The sequence below is a fragment of the Danio rerio genome, chromosome 19, assembly GCF_049306965.1.
Source record: "Danio rerio strain Tuebingen ecotype United States chromosome 19, GRCz12tu, whole genome shotgun sequence".
In the NCBI taxonomy this organism is placed as follows: Eukaryota; Metazoa; Chordata; class Actinopteri; order Cypriniformes; family Danionidae; genus Danio; species Danio rerio.
The window spans coordinates 8805001-8830464 of NC_133194.1; the positions used below are offsets into that span (position 1 = coordinate 8805001).

At 37.8% G+C, this 25464-nt stretch overlaps 3 protein-coding genes across 23 annotated transcripts in view; 2 read left to right on the top strand and 1 right to left on the bottom strand.

The window, feature by feature from the left end:
* Positions 1-3867, top strand: part of tuft1b (tuftelin 1b) — a 35203-nt gene extending 31336 nt beyond the window's left edge. For 3 of the 5 annotated variants that reach the window (XM_005159389.5, XM_073930387.1, XM_005159388.6), the window contains one exon: positions 1-868. This exon is cut by the window's left edge and continues 365 nt beyond it. The gene's annotated coding sequence lies outside the window, so the exon portion shown is untranslated. The other 2 variants (XM_021467961.3, NM_001082986.1) reach the window with 2 other exon arrangements.
* Positions 1-25464, bottom strand: part of mllt11 (MLLT11 transcription factor 7 cofactor) — a 369559-nt gene that overhangs the window by 303535 nt on the left and 40560 nt on the right. The gene's annotated exons all lie outside the window — the stretch shown is intronic.
* The window catches only part of ubap2l (ubiquitin associated protein 2-like), a 40400-nt gene continuing 23772 nt past the window's right edge, over positions 8837-25464 (top strand). For 2 of the 17 annotated variants that reach the window (XM_005159396.5, XM_073930404.1), the window contains exons 1-14: positions 8837-8869; positions 10602-10739; positions 13069-13146; positions 13586-13696; positions 14040-14211; positions 16440-16535; positions 16607-16655; positions 20701-20745; positions 21088-21194; positions 22597-22656; positions 22746-22798; positions 22892-22977; positions 24595-24772; positions 25115-25316. In XM_005159396.5, the coding sequence (XP_005159453.1) occupies positions 10644-10739; positions 13069-13146; positions 13586-13696; positions 14040-14211; positions 16440-16535; positions 16607-16655; positions 20701-20745; positions 21088-21194; positions 22597-22656; positions 22746-22798; positions 22892-22977; positions 24595-24772; positions 25115-25316 (1333 nt within the window). In that variant the 5' untranslated portion in view covers positions 8837-8869; positions 10602-10643. Of the gene's footprint in view, positions 9051-10572; positions 10740-13068; positions 13147-13585; positions 13697-14039; positions 14212-16439; positions 16536-16606; positions 16656-20700; positions 20746-21087; positions 21195-22596; positions 22657-22745; positions 22799-22891; positions 22978-24594; positions 24773-25114; positions 25317-25464 lie in introns of those variants that run through there. The other 15 variants (XM_073930402.1, XM_073930406.1, XM_005159397.5 and 12 more) reach the window with 8 other exon arrangements.

Sequence of the window (25464 nt, forward strand, 5' to 3'; positions counted from 1 at the left end):
AATTATTTTATGCTCAATACACTTAATTTGTTTTGTTATCTTGATCGATTTGTGTTGGGACAACATGAATAAATTGTGTGGAACCCTGCATTATTTACAGTGTATTTGACTTTCTTTTTTCTGTTAAACCAAAGAGCTTAGAATGACCAAGAGGCGACACTCAATAGAACATTCCATTGCAACAGCAGCGCCCAACAACAGCCCTGGATTCCGCCATTTTGGAGTGAAAGTGATCGGCCGTCCATTGGATCTTATTGCTGTCGCGATGGCAAGCAGCTGCTTTGTTTTTTATTTATTTATTTTAAAAGCTCATTAAAGCTGAGATACAACCTGAAAGACGACAATACAACACTTACAATCACAATTAGCAGCACTTTTAATAGTTTATTTTACAGACTTATAATATGCTGTAGTTCTATTGGAGTTTTTATTCCAAAATGGCCATCGCGCCATCTAGTGGCTGTTTCCCAAATTACACTAGAGTGTCGCCTCTTGGTCATTCTAAGCTCTTTGGTTAAACACAAAAGAAGATATTTTGAAAAATGCTATTGCCTTCCAGAGTAATTTTGTGCCTTAAGTAACCAGCATTCTTTTAAATATCTTCTTTTGTGTTCGGCAGAAGAAAGAAAGCCATGAAGGTTTGAAACCACATGAGGGAGAGTAAATGATGAGGTCATTATCATTTTGGGGTGAACTGTCTCTTTAAGGAAAAAAACAGCAGGCGAATAGGATAAAAACATGTACTAAAACTTCCCATACCTCTTCAGTTGATTGATTACATTAGGTATTGCAAACCTTTTTTGTACAAGTTTTGTAAACTAAGTTTAAATATGTAATTTTAATTAAATATGCACTCATTTGCATACAATTCTAGCCTATTAGAGTCTTTGTAAAGAAATGTTTACTTTCCATACTTTCCATTTACCAGAGTGTGTAAATGTGTCTACAGCAGGGATTTTGGAAATCTCTTTTTATCATCTTTTAGAACAGGGGTGTCCAAATTCAATCCTGGAGGGCCGGTGTCCTGCAGATTTTATCTCCAACTTGCCTCAATACACCTGCATGGATGTTTCTAGAAAGCCAAGTAAGAGCTTGATTAGCCAGCCTAAGTGTGTCTGATTGGGGTTGGAACTAAACTTTGCAGGACACCTGGCCCTCCAGGACCGAGCTTGGACACCCCTGTTTTAGAAAGTACTGCATACAGCTAGAAACAAAGATTTGACTATTAAAATGGGTTGTATACAGTTGAAGTCAGAATTGCTAGCCCTCCTGAATTATTAGCCGCCCTGTATATTTTGCCCAGTAGAGATATATGTATATATACACACAAAAACTGTGAAAGGAGGTGCATGTAAATGCAACTGAAGTACATATTTTTAGTTGGATGTAGGAGTAAAAACACGTTTTAAGAAAATGGACACTTTTTATTTCTTGTAGTGCAGGGGTCACCAATCTCGGTCCTGGAGGGCCGATGTACCGGCAGGTTTTAGCTCCAACTTGCCTCAACACATAGATATATACATTAGATGTCGCCTACCCTGTTGTTGTCTATTGGAAGGAATGCGTCAATAGAGCCGCCATTTTAGTACAGGGTAGCGCTCCTTTGAAAAAAATGCAGGACCAAGCTGCAGCGGAGGACTGTGGCCATCTAGAGCCAGAGAATTACACATATACACATATATCTATGATCGGGAGTTTTCCCGGAGGTCAGAATGCAAATTTTTTTAAATAAATTACGAAAATTATATTTTATATCACTTTTCTACATTGATGGATCAGTGATCGCACAGGCATTCCTGACAAACAGCTTGTGTTTGTGTGTATGGAAATGTACTATTTACCCTCCTTGTTAGATTTGATCTAATTGGTGTCCTGAAACAGACCTCCTCTCCTGCTTTTACTTCTCATACTGACGGAGGGAGCGATTCATTTGTGAATGAATCTCTGTTATTCAATTCAATTCAATTCAGCTTTATTTGTATAGCGCTTTTACAATGTAGATTGTGTCAAAGCAGCTTCACATAAATGGTCATAGTAACTGGAACAGTGTAGTTCAGTTTTTTAGTGTTTAAGTTCAGTTCAGTTCAGTTTAGCTCAGTTCAGTGTGATTTAATCATTACTGAGAGTTCAAACACTGAAGAGCAAATTCATCGATGCGTAGCTCTACCAATCCTGAACCATGCGAGCCAGTGGCGACAGCGGAGAGGGAAAAAAAACTTCACCTGATGGGAGTGAAGAAAAAAAACCTTGAGAGGTATGAACGACTCCTTCACTAGCCGACAATAATACAAGTTTCTGGCGCCGCAGCATCTTGTTGTCATATTTCTTTTGCATTGTTTGCTGATTTTATTCAACAAAACTAGCATGAGCTGAGTGTTTAGTGTGAGTTGGTGCTACTTGCCTTATGGTGAATGCAGTAAGAGACAGTATTATCATCAATAACATTACCTGTGTAGCACAAAAGTTCAGAACATAAAACGTAAAAACTAAACCTTACCTATGTAATGTTCTGCCTCTGTGCTTTGTTTTCTTTGTTTGCTCGTTACTACATCCGTAGACAGCGCTAAAGTCCAGCATTTTCAGGTAGTAACACTGTCTTGGCTAGTGCGGTTGAATGACACTTGTCCTGGGAGCACTGTACAAATATGGCGGCGCCATTGACGCATGCTCGGGGTCCCTATGCGATATGTAGTGTATATATCTATGGCCTCAACACACCTGCCAGGATGTTTCAAGTATACCTAGCATGTGCTAGAATAGCTTGTTCAGGTGTGTTTGATTAGGGTTGGAGCTAAAATCTCCAGAGCTGCGTCCGAAGCCGCATACTTCCATACTATATAGTATGCGAGCCGAGTAGTATGTGTGAATTCATAGAATTCGAAAATCAGTAGGCGAGAAATACCCGGATGACTTACTACTTCCGGCGAGATTCTGAAGTGCGCATCCCATGCACGCTGTGCTATCCCATAATGCCCCGCGAGAGAATTCATGAATGGAGGTGAAGCGACGCAACTGACGCAGGTAGGTCACGTGACCATGACAAAATGGCGGGTGTAGTACGTCTGAATTCCATTCATACTTTTCACATTCATACTGTATAGAGCGTACTTTTTAACGGCCGAGTAGTACGTTTAAATTCAAATGCAGTACCTACTGAGTAGTAGGCGGTTTCGGACGCAGCCCAGGACACCGGCCCTCCAGGTACAAGTTTTGTGACCCCTGTTGTAGTGTCTCACCTTAAAGGGACAGTTCATCCAAAAACAACCATTTCCTCATTTACTCACACTCAAGCGGTTCTAAGCTTTGAATCTAGTTCTTCTGTTGAACTCAAAATGAGATATTCTGAAGAATGTTTAGGGAAAAAAATGTTCATTACCAAAACCGAAAATACTAAAGGAAGACCATGTCTGTTTTCTTCCAAACATTATGTTCAACAGAAGAAGGAAACTACAACAGGTTTGGAACAAGTGCAGGATGAGTAAATAATGACAGGATAATCATTTTTGGGTGAACTGCCCCTTTAAGCATCTTCTTTTTTAGCAGTAGATATAATAAATCTGCGTGTACACGATTTGATAATGCAGCTGTTGTATGAATATTGACAGACTTGACAGATTTGATCATGCCGAAATCTCAAGTAAACCAACATACATATTTCTGGTATAGTTCAGAATGCACTCCTTGTAGTTCCTTTTGGAAAGTGTTTTTGTATTGTGTCTGTTACTGTATTCAGTGCTAGCGCTCCATCTGCCTTTTACTAAATGTGAACAATGCTGTTACTGCAGATGGAATGATTCTCTGCTATTGTATTTTACCTGGTGTATGTATTTATCTTAAGGGCTAATGAATAAAATGTATTTAAGATTGCTCACAGTGATGTTATTTCTATTCTTTATTGACCTTATTCTGAAATGCGGAAGTGCGCCTGTTATCGCGATTATCTTAGAACTTCCGATCAGTCGGAGAAATGACTAGGAATAATAAACGGCAGAAAATGGTCAAACTGCTTGCTCTACAAACAAATGTTTGCATGACTATACAGAACAAGTAGAATTATATAATAAAAAAAATATCAAATTGCAACACCAAGCAGCGTAACGAGCAGTTTTTAACGTCACAAAATGAATGGAAGTGAATGAGACCGGAAGTCTCGAGCCAAAAAGATTCAAATGGCAGCGCCCGCTCGTCGGCGGAGAATAGGGTGAATAGGGGAATAATTTGTCACGTTAAATAAACATTTATTTTTTCTAATTATGTTTATTGGATTTTCACTACAATACAGAGATTAAAAAAAACATCTTCAAAAGATAGACACAAAAATATATAACAACACAAAACAGTGTAGAGAAGAAAGAAGAAGCTCAGATTGCATATAAAACAGCACTATCCCACATCAAACAGATCAGAAAAAAAATGATAATAATATTGCTTGTTTTTCAGATAACGATAGTTACAATATTCCTTTCAGCATTATAGGGCAAAGACCAGGTTCCAAATAGTCCAAATATGGAGTCTAAAATTTAAAAATGTTCTGTTTTTTTGTGTAAAACATGGATAAGATGTTCCAGTGGAATTAACTAAAAAATAATCTGATATATGATAGCAGTTGCTGCAGATTTGACGGCTGCACATCTATGATGCAAATCTGTTTTACCACATCTTAAAGGTATTGGACTGAGATCTGGTGACTGTGGAGGCCATTTGAGTACAGTGAACTCATTGTCATGTTCAAGAAACCAGTCTGAGATTATTCACGCTTTATGACATGGCGTGTTATCCTGCTGGAAGTAGCCATCAGAAGAGTATTGTTGGTCAGCAGCAATACTCAGGTAGGCTTTGGTGTTGACACGATGATCAATTGGTACTAATGGGCCCAAAGTGTGCCAAGAAAATCTCCCCCACACCATTACACCAAAACCACCAGCGGCCTGAACCTTTAATACAAGGCAGGAAAGATCCATGCTTTCATGTTGTTGATGCCAAATTCTGACCCTACCATCCTAATGTTGCAACAGAAGTCGAGACTCATCAGACCAGGTTACATTATTTCAATCTTCTATTGTCCAATTTTGGTAAGCCTGTGTGAACTGTAGACTCAGTTTCCTGTTCTTAGCTGACAGGAGTGACACCCGGTGTGGTCTTCTGCTGCTGTAGCCCATCTGCTTCAAGGTTGAACGTGTTGCGGGTTCAGAGATGCTCTTCTGCATACATCGATTGTAACAAGTGGTTATTTGAGTTACTGTTGCCTTTCTGTCAGCTCGGATCAGTCTGGCCATTCTCCTCTGACCTCTGGCATCAACAAGGTATTTGAGACTACAGAACTGCCGCTCCCTGGATATTCTCTTTTTCGGACTATTCTCTGTAAACCCTAGAAATGGTTGTGCGTGACAATCCCAGTAAATCAGCAGTTTCTGAAATACTCAGACCAGCCTTTCAGGCACCAACAACCATGCCACATTCAAAGTCCTTTAAATCAGCTTTCTTCCCCATTCTGCTGCTCGCTTTGAACTGCAGCAGATCATCTTGACCATGTCTGCATGCCTAAATGCATTGCAATGATTGTCTGATAATTTGAAATTTGCATTAATGAGAAGTTGGACAGGTGTACCTAATAAAGTGGCCGGTGAGTGTATGCGTTCTTAATGAACATTTAAAGGGACAGTTCACCCAAAATGTAAAATTCTGTCATTGTTTACTCACTCTCTACTTACACAAAACTGTTTGACTTCCCTATTTCTGTTGAACACAAATGAAGATATTTTAAAGAAAGCTGAAAACCTGTAATCACTGACTTCTGAAAATACCTCAGTGTCTATTAAAACTGGTAGTTTGTTCTCGCACTTTCGCCCATGTGGTGTATGGTGTGTGAAAATTCAGGTGTTTGACCTGAGCGGGGGAAAAATTCAGTGCAGGCTTCTAGCGACATCTAGTGGTGTGTCTGTGAACTACACTAGGGGTTTATTCATTCATTAATTTTCTTTTCGGCTTAGTCTCTTTATTAATCCGGGGTCGCCACAGCGGAATGAACCGCCAACTTATCCAGCACGTTTTACGCAGCGGATGACCTTCCAGCTGCAACCCATCTCTGGGAAACATCTATAGCAAACTCATTCACATCCATTCATACGAACAATTTAGCCTACCCAATTCACCTGTACCACATGTTTTTGGACTGTGGGGGAAACCGGAGCACCCAGAGGAAACCCAATCGAACGCAGGGAGAACATGCAAACTCCACACAGAAACGCCAACTGACCCAGCCGAGGCTTGAACCCGCTACCTTCTTGCTGTGAGGCGATAGCACTACTATGGGGTTTTACTCACTTAAAAATTGACAAGTGAAACAAATATTTTTTATTAATTCTTTATTTTATGCAAACATTAAAATAAATAAAAACTAATATTTTAAGTACTTTGAAATCATTAGACGGTCATCTATTGTTTTTATATATTTTAGCCAAACAAAATGTTACACTTTTACTCTGAAACACACACTTGATCAGATTAGATCATTTATATATTGTATAATGTAATGAAATATGATACAATGCAATATAATGTAATAGTCTCAAAGCTCTGTTCATTGTCAAACAGTGATCATTTCAGGTCTTGGCTGCACTAAAACAAATGCTAAATAGAGCTGCACAATATATCGTTTCCGCATCGATATCGCAATGTGATCATTCGCAAAAGTCACATCGCAGGATATGCAATGTTGAGTTTCTATCACAATTTATCATTGTCATGTGTTTTTGATGCCTGGGTCTGTGTAATGTTTTTAAAAGCATTCAGGTATAAGAAATTGGACCATTTTTTTATCTTAACGATGATTAATTTTATTAAATTGTGTTTATTTTTATCATTCAGTTGTACTTGAATACCGTTTGACTCAGGAAAGACAAAACACTTTATTTTAATATTATCTTTTTCTTGATTGTATTTATAGATTGTTCTGCATGAAAATACTCACAACACATGCAAATACAGAAATGAGATTATTATTATTAGAATTTATGGAGATGCGAATAGTAAACATTAATTCGTCAGTCTCTGATGAAACACGTGCATGAAAATACAACACATGTAAATGCAGAAATGCACTGCAAATAGCAAAGACAACATAGAAAATGTGTCGGGGACCCCAAAAACTTTATAGATTGTTAGATTAGAATCATCCCATCTAACGCTTTAACTCTAATAAATTCTTTCCAAATAGAGATATTAAGTCAAATGTGAAATTGTATTCATATCGCAATAAATATCGTAAACAAAGAAAATATTGCAATGTTAGCCCTAAGAAGGAATGTGAAACTTTATTAATTCATGTTTATTCATATTGACTTTCATAGGTTCAATGTCCTGATTAAGGCATTCAGCTGGAATGTGTCTGTATTATACATTACATTTAGATTGACACATTTGGCAGATTATTTTATTTAAAGCGACTTACAAATGAGAACAAATCAAAGCAGCAAATAACAAAATAATATGTAAGTAATATGATTCTTGTTAGTTTAATTCAGTTCAACTCACCTTTATTTGTGTAGCGCTTTTACAATGTAGATTGTGTGGAAGCAGCTTCACATAGAAGAGATCAAGAGTGAGATGTGCGTGTGAGAGATTTCATAAACAGTAAGATTAAGTTTTTAAGGAAAATCTGAATAAAAATTGAAGTGATTTTTTGTGTTATAGTTCAAAATCATTTTTAATACAATAAAACAGAATATAAATCAAACAGAGTTGGTGTTATTTTATTAATACAAATAAAATAGAGATTAGAAAGTGATAGAAAAAAAAAAAAACAGAATGTGAAATAGATTACAACATGATGTGGACGTGCATTTTTTTTAAATGATAAAAATATAGAATAGAAAATAGATTAGAAAGTGATTTTCTAATACTAAAAAATATTTTAAACACTGTCAGAAATAACGGTACGAGAGCTGTACCTTTCCAAAAGATGCACATTTATATTTAAAGGGTTGATATTGGTACATCACAAGCATATATTTGTAGCTAAAAAATGTAAAAGGTACACATTATACTATTATACCTCTGAGGTATTAATATGGACCCTTTAGGCGTGGAGGATAGGAGCATTTAGAATCAGAATTATTAGCCCCCCCTGTTTATTTGTTTCTCCAATATCTGTTTAATGGAGAGAAGATTTTCTCAACACATTTCTAAACATAATAGTTTTAATGACTCATTTCTAATAACTGATTTCATTTATCTTTGCCATGATGAAAGTAAATAATATTTTACTATTTTTCAAGACACTTCTATACAGCTTAAAGTGACATTTAAAGGCTTAACTAGGTTAATTAGGCAGGTTAGGGTAATTAGGCAAGTTATTGTATAACAATGGTTTGTTCTGTAGACTATCGAAAAACAAATTAGCTTAAAGAGGCTAATACTTTTGACCTTACATGGTTTAAAGAAAATAATTAAAACTGCTTTTATTCTAGCCGAAATAAAACAAATAAGACTTTCTCCAGAAGAAAAGAATATTATCAGACATACTGTGAAAATTTCCTTGAGCTGTTAAACATCATTTGAGAAATATTTAAATAAGAAAAAAATCAAAGGGGGCTAATAATTCTGACCTCAACTGTACGCGTTTTCATTCATGAATTTTCATTGTAAAAATGAAATGTAAACTTAAGTAAATAAATGATAACTTGATTTCAATAACACTACGATTGTCAACTACAGCTAGAGGGTGAATAATGTTACATAACTGTGTTTAAGTTGTTATATATACATGCGTACGCTCTAGTCACGTGGTCGCGCTGTGCGCGTGCAGCCGCAGTGGCTGTGATAAACCACGTGACGTGGTGATCCGGGTGTCAGTGTGGAAGAGAAACAGGTAAATTTTGAGTCTCTCGCTTATTGTCTGCGCGAGTCGGTTCGGCCTTGTTGTCGGCTTTGGGGAATCGATTTACGACGCGAAAGAGTTCGTGTTTTGTTTCCGTCTGATTAGGAGGTCGGTATTAAAGCCTCCTTCGGTCGGCGCTATCTCCACATTCTAACATCCAACCGGGTCTTTGGTCAGTACCTCGTCTGTTGTTCATTTTTATCATTTAGGGCCTGTAGGCCTCCGCTAAGCCTCGGTGTCGAGTGTGCAAATGAACCGACGGGAGTGCGCCTCACCCCGGGGGGGCGTGTGCATCCCAGTTAAAGCAAACGCAACAAACTATCATGTCGATTATTGTATTTAGATGTTACTAAATCAAATACTTTACTTGTGATGAGAAATGATACAGTTGAGTAGTCTCCGGGAAAGTTTGATTTTTAGGTAGCAGCATCACGATGCACGATAACCGGCCATGAGGTTATGAGAAGCGGCCAGAGCGGAAGCCACTCATCATCCAGAGCTTGCCTTTTTAATTCACTTTACATAGACTGTTAAGACTTGTGTAATGGAAGATGTTTTCATATCGGATCGTTCTGCATGTTAGAGTTTATGCGAGTTGCTTTTCCAAGGCCCATAGCCGCGACTTGCCAATCAGTCCATCATCTCTGATGATTTACATTATTAACTCGTTTATAATGGCTCACTGTTTTGCTTATTTCGTTGTCGGCAGGTCATTCTGGGATTATTATAATGTCGATCTACTGTAGAGCACTACAGGAAATGTAGGTTACCTGTTGGATGCATATTTTACAGCTTGATTGGATACTTTTTAAGGCACAGGGCGATGTTTTTTTATTCCGCTGCATGGAATGACCACTAAGTGCCTATATTTTTACATAATCTAATTACTTATCTGATGTTTTATTTAATTTCTGAACTAGAGTGATAGTGCACAGGAACAAAGGTGATCATTCACATCTTTGATGTTGACATGTCGTGCCTACACTTTCACCAATAAGGTGCGAGGCTGTATTCACGTCTCTCTCAAACTGGCATGCATCCTCACCCACTTCAAAGGCCGCTAAACTTGTTTTTATTAAGCTTGTCCCTTAAAACCCGTCGTCCGTCTGTTTTCCCGCGGCGGGTCCCGCGTGTTTCTGTCACGCTGGCTGATTGTGTGCGCCTGCTAAAGTGCGCAGTTGCTTTCGGCCACCGCATGCCCTGCATTTTCTCATGCGCAGAGCTGTTACGGTGGGCTTTTTGGCATAACCACATTTGCAGCATTTCATAACGTGCTTCAGGTGGATTGCTTTTGGTGTCATTTATAAAAATGCGGTGTGCAGTGTTATAAAATGTTTCTTCAAAAGTCGATGATGAGGATGTGCCCCGGAAGCGTGCACATAATGTAGCTGACCTGTTGCGGCTTGACTTGTAAACAGCGGGTTTTAAGTCTCGTTTTTCACGAACCATGTTTGCGCAAAGTTGCGAAATTCGCAGAATTTATTTTTGGTCGGTGTTCTTGGAAAGTTGGGTCGTCTTTTAATGTGCTAAGCGCCACAGCATGTGACGCTGTTTACTTCCAGTTTTGGCTCATCAAAATGGCTACACAAGGTGTAGCGTGTTTATTTGCATGCAAGTGTAATGTTAATATGGTGTACATGGAACACGCGATGCTTTAAGATTGTTGTTTGATTTTAAAGAGCGTTCATAACAGTTTTAATCTCTCTTCTTCTCTCTCCTCAAGGTGTTATTCCTTTGTAAATACTGTTATTTGTATATACTGTAAATGATGACTTCAGTGGGCGGAAGCCGGGCCCGGGGCAACTGGGAGCAGACGCAGGGTCAGACACAGAGCCAGTCACAGCACAAGCAGAGGCCCCAGGTCAGTACACACACTTTTGATGAAGTATTTTTAATAATACTGATCATGTAAGTCATGGTCCACTAAAAGCTGTTCACATCAAGGACAAAAACTATGACGAAAAAAATACTTGCTAGTTTATGCACAAGCATAAATAATGAATCAAGCATATGTCAATGCATGTTGTATTGTATCTAATTGGTCAGGTTAATATCATTCCCTTCTATTCCTTTCTGATGGCATAGAAAATGAACAGTTCAGCCTCAACTGGTTCACGTCAAACTTATCATCTTGAATACTCTCTCATTTTGACTTTCTAATTTCAATAATTAATTGTTTTACTGATTCTGACACGAAAAGTTCTTAATGAGTGAAGTAATATAATATTAACAAGATTTTTTTAAATGTGTAATGTTGTAGAAACAGGTCCTAAAATTCTGTATTGGGTGTCTATTAGTATATGCTCTTAACATATCTGTGGCACAACTTTGAGTGCTTTTTATATGAAATTTGAAGCTGCGTCATAACAGCTTTTAAAAATAAATGTTATCTGTTATCTTTGGCACCAATCACACTGAAGGTTTTGCCTTGACTCACTAGCATCTATCACTCGGTATGTTTTACTGAATTAAATTAAGGGCTCCAGGAATGAATCATAAATCTATGCCCTAGCAAGTGTGAAGTCTCATCTATTTTGCCTCTGCTATATTCTGGTTATTTATTTAGACTTTTTTAAGGTAAAAGATTTTCAAAGCATCATCTAGACAGTATAAATGTGTCTGCTAGAAACACTTAGAAAGGACTTCTATAGGGTAATTATTACAAAACTGCCAGTTTTATTTTGTTGCATGCAATAGCGACACTCTCTTATTTTAAGAGCCAGCATTTTTTTAGCTGGATAGGCGTTGGAGGAATTATTTACATTTTTTTTTTATCAAAAGTAATTCTGTTTTGGATAATTAATTTGGAATATATTTATTCTTATGTCAAGTTATTCTTAAACTATGTATTCAAGAAATGTTATTTGTAAATTTCAACAGTTTTGCCATATAAAAGTCATTATACCAGATATGGTGCTAAATTCACTCTTGTTGTATCAATAAAATCGATTGTAAAAATTCAGATTTAATAGAAGTTACCAGTAACTAACATGCATAGGTTTAGAAGATAGATATATCATGGGGTGAAGGGGAAATTAAGAAGTCACTTCCTAATGAATTTAAAGACATTCAAAACTGTTAGAGCCCTAGTCAAGTTATTCTGACATCCCTGTAGTTATTAATGCTGCCATTGCATGCATAGAATTGTTGCACCATAAAGAAGTTGTGATTTATGCGCTTGTTGCATTGAAGTTCTTTATTGTTCAAAATAATTGCTATTTTCTAACAATATAAACATTCACTGTGATGGTCAGATGGTGTAGATGCGGTAAGCAGCTAATGGTCTAATGCATATGACTTTGTTCATATTCTAAAACGCTTTTAAATGATTGTTCTGTAGGGCTGGAAGATTAATCAAAGGAGATTTTTCATGCACATTTTGCCATTTCTAGGAAATCTCCAGCATGTGCGTTCAGATTGAGCAGCATCTATTACACAGAGCCATAGTCTGATAAGACACGCAAATCAAATTCTTGTTAATCGGTCGATAATGTCATTAAGATAATGATTCTTTGATAATGACAGCTGTTTGTGTAGCTTCTCCATGAACAACAGCTCTCTATTAAATGCATGTGAAATTATCACATAATTAACTTTTGTTTTACTCATTTCATGACTTCAGTCGAGTGTTCTCTTCCTGTGAGAGAATTCAGTAATCTTGTGTTTATTAGTCACGCTGAATCAATGAAAGCAGCTAAATTGTGTATTTAGCAACACTGTGTATTCAATAAAAAATGTGTATTCGCTATCAGGACTTCCTAGGGGTTTTTTGTAGGTAAAGTGCCCCCTTTTGGAGTAGGTTTATTTCAGATCACATCGTGCTTCCCTGACAAGATGTCCATGACAATCAAATCTTTGCTCAATAGCATTTGCAAATTAATTTCGATTAATTGCCCAGGCCCATTGTTCGTATAAATAAAAATGAACTACTTTAACACAGAGATGAAGTGATGTATCTAATAATTTTAAGCAGTTGTTATGGGAGCAATGCTTTTCCCCTTTACCATCCATTTTTAAGCTTTTGGCTCAAACTCGTCAAAATAGTTTCCACGTAGTAAAAATGAGTTCTGAGGTAATTCATATCTAATTTCTGACTTTCCCTTTATTGTAATTACAATACTATGTGAGGGACGCATAAGCCTTTCAACAGATTTGATTATTTTTCTCTCTTTTTCTTTTTTTTTATTCAGGCCACCGCTGAGCAGATCCGACTCGCGCAGATGATCTCAGACCATAATGATGCAGACTTTGAGGAGAAGGTCAAACAGGTGAGTAGCAGTTTGTTCAAAGCACTAGCAAGATGTACTTTGTTCAACTCGAGATTAAAGTGCTCCCTTCAGTAAAAAAAGTCCTTATTTGGAAAGAGGTTTGACTATTTTAAGTATCTTGAGAATTTTTTTTTGTTATGTCAGTTACCTGCAGTTTCATTCTAGCTCACTTAAACTCACTGCACACAGAAATTCCCTCAGTGCTCTCTGTGTTGCGCTGACGGGGACCATCTGTGCTAGAGTAAAGCTTGAGCTGCTACCGGATACTCTCTCTCAGTCTCACTCTGAGTTGGAGAGCAACATAAGGCTCAGACAGCGTTTCCATCAGCCTCCTTAGTCACTTCCGTTTATCTTGTTGCCTCTAAAAAATATATTGAAAAACCTACATGGAGTTGACATGCTGCTTGTTTTTTTTTTTTTTTTTTCCCCCCCATCTCAGCTGGTTGACATCACAGGAAAGGATCAAGATGAGTCCATGATAGCGCTTCATGACTGCAATGGAGACGTCAACAGAGCCATCAACGTCCTGTTGGAGGGCAGCCCTGACACTGTGAGTTCAGGCTAGAGTTGTTATTTATTTGTTGATTTATAACTATAATAATTTTATATGTTTCGGTTCAGTAATTAAGACAGCATTCAGAGTTTGGTACATTGATTCAGGCTGGAGCTTTAGATGTGGAAAGGCTTGTGTTAATAGTAGAATATAAATGATATTGAAGGTACAATTCCATGGATGCTATTAAACTAGTTTTGGTATCTATATGTTAAACTATGGTTAATATATTAAATCCATCAGTGTAAATTTACAAAAAAAAAATGCTGTTTTCCAACTTTTTGCTTTTTAATATTCTGGTACTTAAGACTATTAAATGCTCATTTTCATTCTTTTGCAGGATTCATGGGAGATGGTTGGAAAGAAGAAAGTTTCAGGTCAGAAGGAAAGCGCACAGACAGATGGAGGAGACGAAGGAAAGGAGAATCGAGAGAGAGGAGGAGAAAGAGATGTGGCACGTCGCAGAGGAGGAGCCCCGCGGAGGGGCCGTGGAGCCAGCCGCGGACGAGAGTGTGAGTGCACTTTATTTTACTGTAAAAAGATTAAGTCACTGTTGTCTCTTTAAACTAGGCGTTTTATTCAAATTCTGGAACATTTACACCTGCAGTACACATGTGAATTTTTATTTATTTATTAATTTCTATTGTTATTATTATTTATTTACTTTTTTTCCATGTACGTTTTCATCAATAAAGCCTGTTCACAATATTGCTTAAATTCAAAGACCGTTTATTCTGTTGATAATCCTTCTGTGATTTATAACCTGTTTTGCGTAGCGTCTCCTTGAACTGTTTAAATGCTGCTGCAACTTAAAACATTTTAATAGTCACTTTATAACTTCAGTTAAGCATTAAAGGTACAGTATGTAAGTTTGACAGACATTGGTTGAACTAGGTATTGCATTCCTAGATCAAAACAAACGCAATGATAGGTTGCCAGATTGAGGACCAACAGGAGTGAGCCTGAAGATTGAGCCTAAAGGCTTAAGTCGTGTTCTATTTAAAAGGAACGGCATGAGATAGAAGGAATATTTTCCATATTAAAGGAGTTTTTATCCTAACCAACACCTTGAATTGACATATTAGAAACAGTTTCGTGCAGCTGAACAACAGAAAACTGACAATGATCACCTCAGGTACACCTCCTGTGCTTTCAGTGTAAAATGCTAATAATGTGAGTTTGAATGGCATTTTACATGACCTTTACTGCCATACTACTGAAAACAGCAGCAGATATACACCTCAGATCTTGAAAATATAATAAACGGATGGAAATTGAACTTTACAACTGTGAATCAGTGTAAACCAACACCTATCAGTGATTCAGCATCTACATTTACTATTGTTAAAGAGGTTTAATGTGTATTTATTTGATAATAAACCTTACCATTTTGGGAGTGAGCGCTCATTGTGTGCTTCTGAATAGATGTATTTATTATTCTGTCGTATTTTGTCTGGTGCAAACAGCCATATTGCTTATCGCCGCGAATCTCATCACGTGGACGTAGGGCTACAATGTATCCTGCTCACCTAATGTTAACGCTTGTTATATTTATATTATTTGCTTATTAAAACCTCACGTGGAACTCTGAATTTGCGTCTCAATTCAGAAAGAACGGATGCTTTGAGAGCCTTTCTGAATGAATGACATGCGCTGTTTTCAAACAAGGCAACCCAGGGTGCTGAAAAAAAATTGGTTAAAAGGGCAATGGGCGGGTTTAAAGAACCAAAACAAAGACTGTTATTTTCAAAGCAAAATATCGGACTTCAACATTGCTTTTCAGATAAACACAAATGTTCACTTGGTAGGTTTTTGAATTGCCTTTAAATATATTTGGTAATTTAGTGTTTTTAGAAGAGTCACACTTTTAAAGTAAATCTTTGTGAGACGTTTCCATAACTGTGTACGTTAAATCAAGAAAAGCAGTTAAATCTGTTTATTCAGCAACTGCTATAGGGATTTCTTTCTTTGTGGCGTGTGTGAGGACCCTTTGGACTTCGGACTTGATTTACGTTCCATCACAGAACCTTGCTTTCCTGACTAGATGTGCATGATGATAGAGCTCAGCTTTATCGCTTTTGCCTCTGCCTCATGATAAACAACAGCACACCACAAAACCCATCACTGCTCCTCCTATAGCGCTGAAGGGTCTGAGTGTGCTACAGCCAAGCTTGAGCTGCTACCGGATACTCTCGCTCAGCCTCCGTCTGAGGTAGAGAGCAACATAAGGCTCAGACACTCCATTGACTCTTGTGGTTTGATTCGGTTTTGAGCTGTTACTCTTCAACAGTGATGTAGAAAGACTTGGGTTTAATGCTAAATGCACTAACCTGTACATGACTGTCAAAAACTTGGGTCATCCGGGCAAATATATGAAGAAAGTCAGATAAGAGCTGTTCGTAAACAACAGAACTCATAAAATGTGACTTTGCAAACTGTTTTGTTGCTTTTGGCATCAGCAATCTTTAAAAGCTTTTACTGTGGAGGCTGCTTTTAACCTTCATCAAAGATAGGCTGGCATGCCACTTAATGGAATACTTCAGTGCCGTAAAAACAGTTCACAGATAAATTCAAAGTAAAGTGGCTTGATGTGTGCTTTGGCATTTTGGGCACTCAGACTTGACCAGTTTTCATTGTTAGGATCTGTTTTAATAGTAAAACTAATGTCTTAAAGGCCCATTAGGTTCCCTTTTTGTATATTTCACTTCAACTCTTTCCATTCTTTGTTCCCTGTCTTCAGTCCGTGGGCAGGAGAATGGTTTGGATGGGGCCAAGGCAGGTGGAGTCGCGGGCAGGGGAACTGAGCGAGGCCGTCGGGGAAGAGGCAGAGGAAGAGGTGAGTTCTGCATACTCCTCATCTAGATAAAGGATTTGGTGGTTTCTGGTCTGACTTGTCTTCCTGTGCAGCAGGTGGAGCTGGAAGGCGAGGAGGGAGGTTTTCAGCTCAGGGCATGGGGTAAGTTTGTGTGACTCCACTCAGGTTCTTGCCCTTTTTGCATGTGTTTTTTTGCAGAGAGCCGCCAGAATGGTAGATTCTGGGAAATGCTGGTCTTTAGCTTGCTTGTTAAATTCATCATCTTGTTTTTTTAAAAGTGGCTGAAGGTATGGTGCAATATTTGGTGCTCTTCTGTGGAGTCAAACCTGTCAGGTTTTAAGCCTGTTGGTCTGTTTAACTTGAAACTGTGTGTGCATTTGTAAGGCTTAAGGTTTTTAATCATATTTTGAATGCACTAATGTAAACAGGTAAGTAAGAGAGGATTTTTTTAGTGAATTTTTGTGCTTTTAGGCTGGGTGCTTGTTTATTTACAGAGTTTATTTAATTTATTTGATGGCAACTGTGGGTGGGTGATTAGATGTACTGGTATGAGGGTCAACCTCTAGATATTTGAGCGTGAATGAATAACAGTTATGTAAAATGGCTCCTCAGTAATAAAGAGAAAGTCTGTTGTGGCCACTTGGTATAGAAAAAGTCTACAAGCTTGTTAAATATGCATCATTTAAAAGTGAAGCATTGTCAAGCCTTCACAATTTCATACCTGCAACTTTAAATCCTTTTATTTGTGCAAAAAAAATCTGAAGTTTCATCAGTGTACATTTCATTTGATGTGGACCACAAAAACATCTTGGTGCTGAGGAATATAATGATTTTTCACAACAAAAACAAAGATGTATAATTTTTATTCCCCCATGTGTCAGCCACCCCTAATAGCAATCAAAATGGTAGAGATGCACCGATTGTGAATTCTTCTTTTTTTTTTTTCTTCTTCTTCTTTTTTTTTTCTTCTTCTTCGCTGCTACTTGGCCGATTCCTAATATTGTTGTGACCTGCCAGAAAAATCAAGAAGTTCATACAACTCTAACATAAATGATCAAAAATATACTTTTTTGTTCCTTTTTTCATACTAAAATTAACTAATAATTACAGAATTAATGTGATTTTTAATTTCATATGTAAAAAAGTTTTCAAACTACAACACTGTATTTTTTACTGTTCATAAAACTGTATTTTATTTCAAAATTCACAAAAGTCCAAAGATATACAAGCAAAGTTTGTATAGCTTTGTACTTAACTCATAGATGCTTTTTTTCAGATTTTTTTTTTATCCTTTTCCTGTAAAACACTTGCCTACAATTTAAATGGTACTGTTTTTATTCTAACTCATTCAGCAAAATTTTGAAAATAATGTTTTAATATTCGCATATATCACACATTAAACTAATTAACTGAGGGTATTAATTATGTCAGGAAGTGGTCTATGCTGATGCTCCAGTAAGTTGACATGTTTTTTTTTACTGTTAAATGCCCTATTTTTAATGTTACCAGACAACTTTTTTTTTATCTGGAGATAAGTGTATATATTTTTAAGGCGAATCCTTCTGAAATTGTATGACTATCGAAAGTAAACTTTTGAATCGTTTAAGATTTAGATATTTTTTACTATTATTATTTTTGTATTTTATCTTATGTTTATTGCTGTTGATGAATATTTTGATTGAAAAATTATACTTATAAAATGTGGTAAACTGGATCTGCTTTTTTCCCATGACATATCTAGAGAAGCTGGGAATAAACTCAATTTATTATCATGACATGTTATCAAGCTACTCTGAAATTTGTATGCGCCACTAATAACTATTCTGGGGTGTATTTCCGAAAACCATCATTAGTCAACATACCATCAACATGGTTTGATTTAGCGTTTCTCAAATCTATCATTCCAATAAACGTTCGCAAACCGTCGGAAACTTGTACACTTACAACTACACCTCTCCTGCTGTAGTTAAGGCATAGTTCCTGGCTGTGTTCTATTCCCAGGTATCTCCCCTATTCCTTTCAAACCTTTCTACAGTTAAACTTGGAATGATGAAAAAAAGCATTATAGTCATCTCTCTTAGGTGTAATTTGCTTTCCAAGTATTTTTTACAGTTCAGTTTCAGCGATCTTTATATTGACAATTGCGCTTCCTTGCGCAGTGCACTTTTAAAACATTTATGCCGTTTTGAACGCAGCCGTGGCTCATGACGGAAGCTATAGGTGACCTATTAATTAAAAGTAGAATTTACTTTACGTCTCTAAAGCTTGTAAAAACAAAAATGTATAGCAAATGTTAATGCTTTTAATTTATAATAAGGTATTTATTAAGAAAAGTATTTGTACTGTATGTAACATTTACCTGTTGGTTAGAACATTTCTGCAGTGAGCTGATTGTCAAATTGTAAAAGTAGACTTTTACTATAAATAAAATAAAAAAACAAGATCCTACTTAATAACAATTATTATAATTTATCATGAAAGTGGGATTTTTCTTAATTTCTTAATAAAATTGTAAATTACAATCATTTATGATTTATGGGAGTATATATAACATGTTTGTTAAGTGATTTTATGTTTTAGAATAGAATATGTAATGTTCTCAGTAATATCTGTAAAGGAAACTATATGTGCCATTTGCATGTATTTCAATACGGAAAACGAGTGCATGCTTTTACCTAAACTAAAGGAATTTTTAAGTGCGTGTGCATGTAAAACTAATTTGCCCAAATTATTATTATTTTTTAAAGAAGTTGTTCCTCAACCCCATTTAGATCGTCATGTTGGACATTTTTACATTATAACTAACGTGGTTCAAATGACGGATTTGTAACAAAGCAACCGGTTTTGGGAAATGCACGTCACTACATCGTTGTTTGGGAAACACAGCCTTGGCCGGCTGGAAAAGTCTTAGGGTGCTTTCACACCTACACTTTTGTTTCGGAACGTGTCTCGTTTGCCCAGTTAGCGCGGTTCGATTGGCATATGTGAACAGGGCAATCGCGCTCTGTTCCGCGCCAAAGTAATCGCTCCGAGATCGCTTGAATGAGGTGGTCTCGGCTCGATTGAAACGAACCCTGGAGCGGTTCGATTGCAGTGGGAAAGCGATCCGATCCGAGCGCGGTTATATCACAGTGTTTTATGGATATGTAATAGGCATACGGCTATATGAAGAGAGAATTATGAGTAGGGCGGGAAGTTTCGCGAGTCTCCGGATGCCTGCAAACGAGTGATGATCTCCCGGTAATCTCGCGTCTCTCTCCCAGTCCTCAAATAGGCATCGTCGCGCACCCTTCTCACCCCTCCCCACCGTGTCTCTCCTCAGACACGTCACACGCGCGCACCCTCTCAATCACCACCAAACCACCACCTCTCCTGACAGCTGAGCAGGACGCTGCAAAATGAACCCTGACACTCTGACCAATGTGAGGAGAGTTTACTCGCACGTGACTTGTTTTAGCTCTTTTGGTCCGATTACAAACTTTGCAGTGTGAAAGCGAACCGCTCCAAGAGCAAAGAGCAACAATGTAACAATTTTAATCTCTGTTTCGGAACAACTGAATCGATTCACAGGTGTGAAAGCACCTTTATTCTGGTCAATCGGTGCATCTCTACAAAATGTCTTAATACCTTTCTAAAGTGGTGCAGTGAGTGTTAATGTTTAATGTGTCTTTAATAGATATTTTACCAGGAGTTTCAATGTTTTTGCTAGCTTTTCTTTGACAGTGTAGATTCCAATATTCCGTAGTCTAGCAGTGCTGATCTCTCATCTCTGCCCTGCCCCGTCCCTGATTGGTCTTTCTGATTCTGTCGAGGCTGTCTGTGGTCCCTTTACTCTGACTGTTGTCGTCAGGCTTTTTTAACTGGCTCCTTATGCTTGTTTGGTTTGAAGTGTGCATTTGCTCTCTGCATGTTTTCTTTTCAGTTCTTGACCTCAGAGTTCAAGTCTAGCCTGGTTTGAGTTGGCAAGTTACACCACCATTCCACCACCTATTGTTTCATCGGATAATCTTTTGTCTTGCTCCGTTCCACCTGTAAGAGCAGGTGTGGTGGTTTGACCTGAAATGATGGACATGAGCATGACAGTTGCTCTGTCTCACACTCGGACACACACTGTTCACACCATTCACTCCCATCTTTCTGTCTGTGTTGAGCTGCTTGTAATTCTCCCTGTTGTTTCTCCCTAAAGCCAGATTGATAAGGGCCCCAGATATGATTTTTCAGGAGATGAGAGGTGAGTTAAAAACACTTACGAGCGTGTTGGTTTTGTGTGTTGGATTTTAAAGGATTTAATAGCGATTTAGTCAGTGATTTTTGAAGAAAGCTTTCGAATTTGTGTTTAGTTTCTTCCAGTTTGGCTTTTGGGTTTGAGATTGACTGGAAAGCATATTTGCGTCTTTTGGTGTAATTGCAGTTTGCACATTTCGTCATAGTTTTTTTTTTTTTTTTTTCGGTTGTAGTGGAACTGTTGAAGTGATGTTTGCACTGTTACTGATGGTCGCTGATGTTATTCCTGGCTTCCATCGTTTACTCTGTGTTCCCTCCAAAAACAATGTTTTTTGTATGTGTTTTTTAGTACATTCAACCCAGCGGACTACACTGAGCCAGCTCAAACAGAGGAGAGCTACACAAGCGGCAGCACTTGGAGTAACACAGGCAATCTGGAACCTGAAGATGGAAACAGTGAGTAGTGCCTATATCATATTAAAAATTGATAGTGTTGTTTTGCCAAGAAATACAACTTGAACTGGTCTGTTTGGTTAAACATTTAGTTCACCCAAATGGGAAAATTGTTATTGATTTCCTCATATCATTCCAAACCCCTGAGACATTTGTTTGTCTTCAGAAATTAAGATATTTAGGTGAAATCTAGAGCTCCCTCATCCTCCATAGACACCAATATTCCCTAGTGCAGAAAAGTACCCAAAACATTCTCAAAACAGGCTGTATGCCTTCTGTGGGTTAATTGGAGTATCAAGCTACAAGAATACTTTTGTTCACACACAAAACATATTAAGGACTTAAAAAAAATGAAACTGTTGGTGTCAGTTTATCTGATTAAACCACGGAAGGCATGTGATTTTTTTTTTTTTTTTTTTTTTTTTTTTTTTTTTTTTTTTTTTTTTGGTATTTTAGAGTTTGGGACCTTGCTGCCTATGGAGGATGAGGGTTTACTAACACTAGGCACAGTTGTCTTGAACCATGCCCGGGTGTGATTGTACCCTCGGCCCGCACTCACATTTTTTTGCCCTCTGAGCTGGAGCACACTTGCGTCATCAATGATGCGACTGTTCAGTTTAACAGAAGAGAATAATAATAATATTAATTTAAAACTTTAAAATGTGGGTGTTTGTACTTGGGTTTGACAATTATAAACTCAAACCATGATGTCTAATGCCTAGTTTACACTGCATGATTTTAAATAATTTTACACGATGACAGTTGCCTGAAATCAGTGCTTGTATATGTGAAACAGCGTGAATGATCAAAGATGCAACCTGAAAGAATCATTGATGCCTCTGAAACATTTGACATGTTGAATATCCAGACCTTTCAGCATGCCATTGGCATTTCATCTCTGAAAACTTTCCATCAGAGTTTGTTCATAGGCCACATTCACACCGGTTTTGATTTTATTGTGATTTATTAAATATGAAAGAGATTTTTATCCTTTTAAATTAGTGAAATTAAATAGTAGAATTAATTTCAGACTGAGATGTATTGCTGGCAAATAAATGTACTGCTGATTTTTAGAGTGAATGCACTCTGTTAATTAATCAGGTCATGATGCGATCTCGTAGCTTCATTCAAAGCAAATAAACCAAGCTGTTTTGGAACTCTTAAACTTACCTCAACAACAATAATTTCTTGAAAATATGTAGCTGCACCAGGTCTAAATAGCATTATTAAGAGAGAGAGAGAAAAAAAAAAAGTACTTTCGCTTAATACGTTGGTACATATAACCTCCATGGTTTGACAATATGATATCATGCACCCCATCTGCCAGGTTTTCAGAATGAAATCTACAGTCTGTTCAAAATAAATATGTAGAAGCTGCTGTTCTGACACTTATCCGTTTCCACAGGGCTTGAGTTTACAGGTGGAGAGGGAACAAACTATCCTCTGAAGTTTGACTCCGCCCCTGGTGAGTCTTAAATCTCCTGCATAAAATAATCAGAGCGAGCTGTTGTTCACTTGTTGTCGTTGTAAGTAAGCTGAGTGTCTGTGTAACAGGTGCTTGGAGAACTGCCACGGAAGAGTGGGGCACGGAGGACTGGAATGAGGATGTGAGTATTTGAACCGAGACCAAAAACCTGCTTTCCTTTTTAAGAACAAGGATATCAATTTTTTTTTTTTTTTTTTTTTGCTCTCCTGTCTAGTTGTCAGAGACCAAGATATTCACTGCCTCCAGTGTGGCATCCATGCCCATTCCACAGGAGAATGTCACCATTACTGCTGGACAGAGGTATGCCAATGGATTTTTAAGAGAATATTGTTGGCTCCTTTAACTGAAATCACTTCGACCTGTCATTCATTCTCCAGCACTACCAATGAAAAATTGGTTAATGCTTACAAAGGTCTTCTATGGGTGAGGCTAACTAAGTGCCGTTCACATATCATGTCTTTTGCGCACACAAGTTTGTTATTTCCAATGGAGGTGCACGCATTTTGGCAGTGATGTGTGCGCAAGCGTTACTCTGGCTTTCCAGGTGCACCTAGTTGAAAAAATGGCATGAGCGCACCACGAGTCACTTGACGAGAACTGATCGATCAGCTCCATTTTTTTTAATTGGAATATATACATTTATTCTCCGGAGTGAAAAAACTAAACCAAAAAAAAGCCAAACAATTTTGTAACCGTACGTTCACACCGAAAGCGGCGAGAGCGTCAAAGTATCCGGAAGTCATTCATTTTCAATGAGAGCCGGCGGCGATAGGCGTCGATAAGCGGCGAGGAGCAGCGCGGCGCGTCTTCGCCGGCGTGAGCGTCGAGGAGAGTTGAAATTAAGTCAACTTTATGGTAATGAGCTATGACGCGGTTCGGCGGCAAGCAATCAGAATGAAGACGTCCACCGCTTGATAGCAGTTCAGGGAACACAGACCTGTGAACTTTGGTTCCGACCACAGTTGTTCCCAAGGGTTTGATTATTGCGGTCGCCGGATTTCCCATTATTTACAATGTTTTCTTACAGGAACATGCATTAAATAAGTTACTGGCGAGTTACTGATGTTTATTAATGTTATATAAATTTATCTTTAAAAAGCGGGAATCTCACGCGATGTGACGGTACAAAACAGTACTGCTGCTACAGGATATTTCAGACATATGGACACATATTGGATAAATAGAGCAAAGCCACACCACATGCAACTTGATCTTCCATTGTTGTATGAATTTGATAAGAAGTGCGCAACATTTTCAAGCTAAAAACATGTCTTATGCAGGAATGTAACTGATATGCTGCAACGGCTCCTTTAAGTACGAGATTAATGTAGCGAGTTTTGACGCTCTCGCCACCGGAGCTGAAGGCAGACAGCGTTGTCGCCAGGGCGGCCAGAGCGACCTTGGACGCTCTCGCCGCTTTCGGTGTGAACGTACGGTAATATAGTTGATCAAGAGTGCCATTCAGAAAGAGGTTCCTTTGCCTATATTTCTTGTCTTTTATAAATGCTAAGATGTAGCTTAGATTCACATTATACAAATGTTACTTATTTATTTGTTATTTAATTATTGTTCTGTCATTTAAGTCAAAAAAGAGAAATGGGCTATTTTTTGCTGTATTAATTATTTACAGATTAGCAATAATTAACACTTTAAAACCAGTTTTCATGTGATTTTTCTAAACTAGTAGTGTTTTGAATTTAATAAATAAATAATCATGATAACTGTGAAACTGATTCTTTTTCAGTATACTATATCTATATACTATCACTATAATCATACAAATAAAATCTATAATCATTGCATCCATCCATATTATATAATAATCAATTTTCCATTATGATTTTAAATGCCTTGCTAATTTAATATTTTATTATCCTATGCACTCACCTTTCTTACATAAGCATGTTTGGTTTCCAGGATTGATCTGGCTGTCTTGCTGGGGAAGACGCCTCCCTCTTCCTCTGAAGCAGAGCCTGCTTCACTTGAAGGCCCACAGCCACAATCTCTGTCTCAGTCTCTAGTGTTCAGCAACTCAAAGCAGACATCATCACTGTCTCAGTCCTCCTCCAGTGCTCCTTACAGCCAGCACAACATGGTGAGAGAGCTTGTGCTTGTGTGTTTTATTTATTTTCTTATTTATGCATAGTTTAAATTGTCAGCATTTTGGAATTTTATTTTTACATCTAGATGTAAAATATTTAATTAAGCTTATTTGGAGGTGTGTAACAGTTTGTTGAGTTTGTCAAGATTTGTATCATTTTAAGTGTCATTTTAGTTGAGTCTTTTTGGAGTTTCTTCACTAGGATATGCTGTATATGCTGATATGCTTTTTCATTTAGAACTTCAGATTGATTTTAATAATAAATGGTATCCCACACACTTTATGCTTATACAGTTGCAGCATAATTTTACTATTGTCATTTGCCTTTTTCCTCAGGTGAGCATGCTCGGTAAGGGTTTTGGGGATGTTGGTGATCCAAAAACAACCACTGGAGGTTCGACGACTGGTTCTCAATTTCTGGAGCAGTTTAAGACTGCCCAGGCTTTGGCCCAGCTGGCGGCCCAGCACTCACAAAGTGGACCACCCAATGCTGGTCCTTCTACCTGGGATACCAGCCCATCTGCACTGGGGCAATATGGTAAGAGTCATCCTTTTGCTGCAGTTTCTCAACATTGTCTAGTATTGGGTCATTAGTATTAGACATGGTCTTACGCCCCATTCACATGGGGCTTCAGTGTCAATGCATGACCGAGGGCGTGTCTGAAGTCGGGGCTGACGCGATCGTC